Source organism: Echinops telfairi, unplaced genomic scaffold (genome assembly GCF_000313985.2).
Source record: "Echinops telfairi isolate 266 unplaced genomic scaffold, ASM31398v2 ScPeMD7_23;HRSCAF=83, whole genome shotgun sequence".
In the NCBI taxonomy this organism is placed as follows: Eukaryota; Metazoa; Chordata; class Mammalia; order Afrosoricida; family Tenrecidae; genus Echinops; species Echinops telfairi.
In genome coordinates this window covers 5,138,847-5,140,681 of record NW_022103920.1, presented here as the reverse complement: position 1 = coordinate 5,140,681, position 1,835 = coordinate 5,138,847, and the positions used below count along the sequence as shown (strand labels likewise).

General features: G+C 60.3%; 1 protein-coding gene across 1 annotated transcript in view; it reads left to right on the top strand.

Annotated features, from left to right (window-relative positions):
- The window catches only part of MGAM2 (maltase-glucoamylase 2 (putative)), a 92,460-nt gene that overhangs the window by 75,199 nt on the left and 15,426 nt on the right, over window positions 1-1,835 (top strand). The window contains exons 36-39 of the mRNA XM_030885264.1: window positions 3-45; window positions 907-1,040; window positions 1,208-1,242; window positions 1,335-1,556. Coding sequence (XP_030741124.1) covers window positions 3-45; window positions 907-1,040; window positions 1,208-1,242; window positions 1,335-1,556 — 434 coding nt within the window. The remainder of the gene's footprint in view (window positions 1-2; window positions 46-906; window positions 1,041-1,207; window positions 1,243-1,334; window positions 1,557-1,835) is intronic.

Sequence of the window (1,835 nt, the reverse complement as noted above, 5' to 3'; positions counted from 1 at the left end):
CGTCCACAGCCTGTACGGCTGGGCCCAGACCAGGCCCACCTACGAGTGAGTCTCAGCTCCCCACAAGGAGCCCACCTGGACTGAGGGTACCCTTGTCATTGGCAGCAAACAGACTCAGGGTACAGGTGGCCTTCTACAGGGCAGAGACACTGTCTGCCCCTAAATCCGGGCTCTAGCCCTCGCTCTTTGCTACATTCTCCACCTTCTGAGCCTCGGTTGCCTCGTAGTTCAAGGCAGGCAGGCTGTGAGGCAGCATCTGTGGAAGTGGCCTAGATGGGACTGGGGCGGGGGTGCAGTGCAAAGGCCCCTGTCCTACCGCCACCCTTCCTGTGACCTCCACACAAACCGGCCCCAGACCCACAGCCATCAAGCTGATTCCAACTCCCTGGGGCCCTGGAGGACAGGGTCTACCTGCCCCTGTGGGCTTCTGAGACTGCAACTCCTTATGGGATCAGGCAGCCTCGTCTTTCTCATGCAGAGCAGCTGGTGGGTTTGAACCACTGACCTTGTGGTTAGCAACTCTGCCCTTAGCTCTTACCCCAGTGTCCACTGCCCCTCAGTCATTGCTAATTCACAGAGACCCTACACAGTGTTCTCATGGCTGTAAAGCTTTATGGGAGCCATCAACCTCATCCAGTCGGTTTGAACTGCCGACCTTGTGGTTCACAGCCCAACACCTGACCCACAGTGCCACCAGGGCTCCGGGCACCTCCATGTAGACAACCAGCTAATGCAATGCATTCCCTAGAAGGCAGCCCTGCTGCATCCTCCTGGAAGCTGCTGGACTCAGCCAATGACCGACCCTCTCGGGGCAGAAAGCTTGGTACCCCTTTGCTCAGGCTGTAGCTACTGCCCAGGTCACCAACCCAAACCCATGTCACCTCACTTCTTTGTCCCTCCACACAGAGCTGTGCAGGAGGTGACCGGCCAGCGTGGCATCATTCTCACCCGCTCCACCTTCCCCTCCTCGGGCCACTGGGGAGGACACGGGCTGGGAGAGAACACAGCTGCGTGGGACCAGCTGAAGACCTCCATTGTCGGTGAGGGGCCATCCCTGGGGTCAGGGTGTGGCAGCTGGAGGGTAAGGTGAAGGCCACACTCCCAACCTGGATATGTTCACCAGAAGTGGCGAGGTGGGTGGCACCCTGTTCCCCCCAGACTCCCCAAGCCCTGCTCGCTCCAGCCCGGTGGTGTCTTCTCATTGCAGGCATGATGGAATTCAGCCTCTTCGGGATCCCCTATGTAAGTGGTTCCGGGCCCTTCCGATCACACAGCCCTCCCTGGGGCCGCAGCCTGCAAAGCCCTACCTCACGCCTCCCACTGTGCCTCCTCAGACAGGGGCGGACATCTGCGGCTTCTCTGGAGATGCGGAGTACGAGATGTGTGTGCGCTGGATGCAGCTGGGGGCCTTCTACCCCTATGCCAGGAACCACAACTCCATGGGGACCAGGGTGAGACGGCCGGCCGGCCACACGCAAGTCAAGACCCCTGGCTTTACACAGTTCCCATGGGCGCGCAGTCTCGGGTTGCAGGAGCACATACAGAGTTCCCACGGAGCAGCCCAGCCCACAGGGGTCCTTCTGCGGCTCGCACCTTCCGCTCCTGAGCTCCCTGTGGTCTGCTCACAGCCGAGGATGAGCAGAGACAGACACACTGTCATCCACGCAGATCTACAGCTATGCCGTCCACTCCTGGGGGCTTGTCAGACACACCACCTCCTGGGCCACCCCTAACCGTGCCGCACAGAACGGTTCCACCACCTGTTCCAGCACCCTCGCTCCTCAAACTCGAACTCACCCGGATCCCCATTCTGTGGCAAACCCAAAGAACTCTGA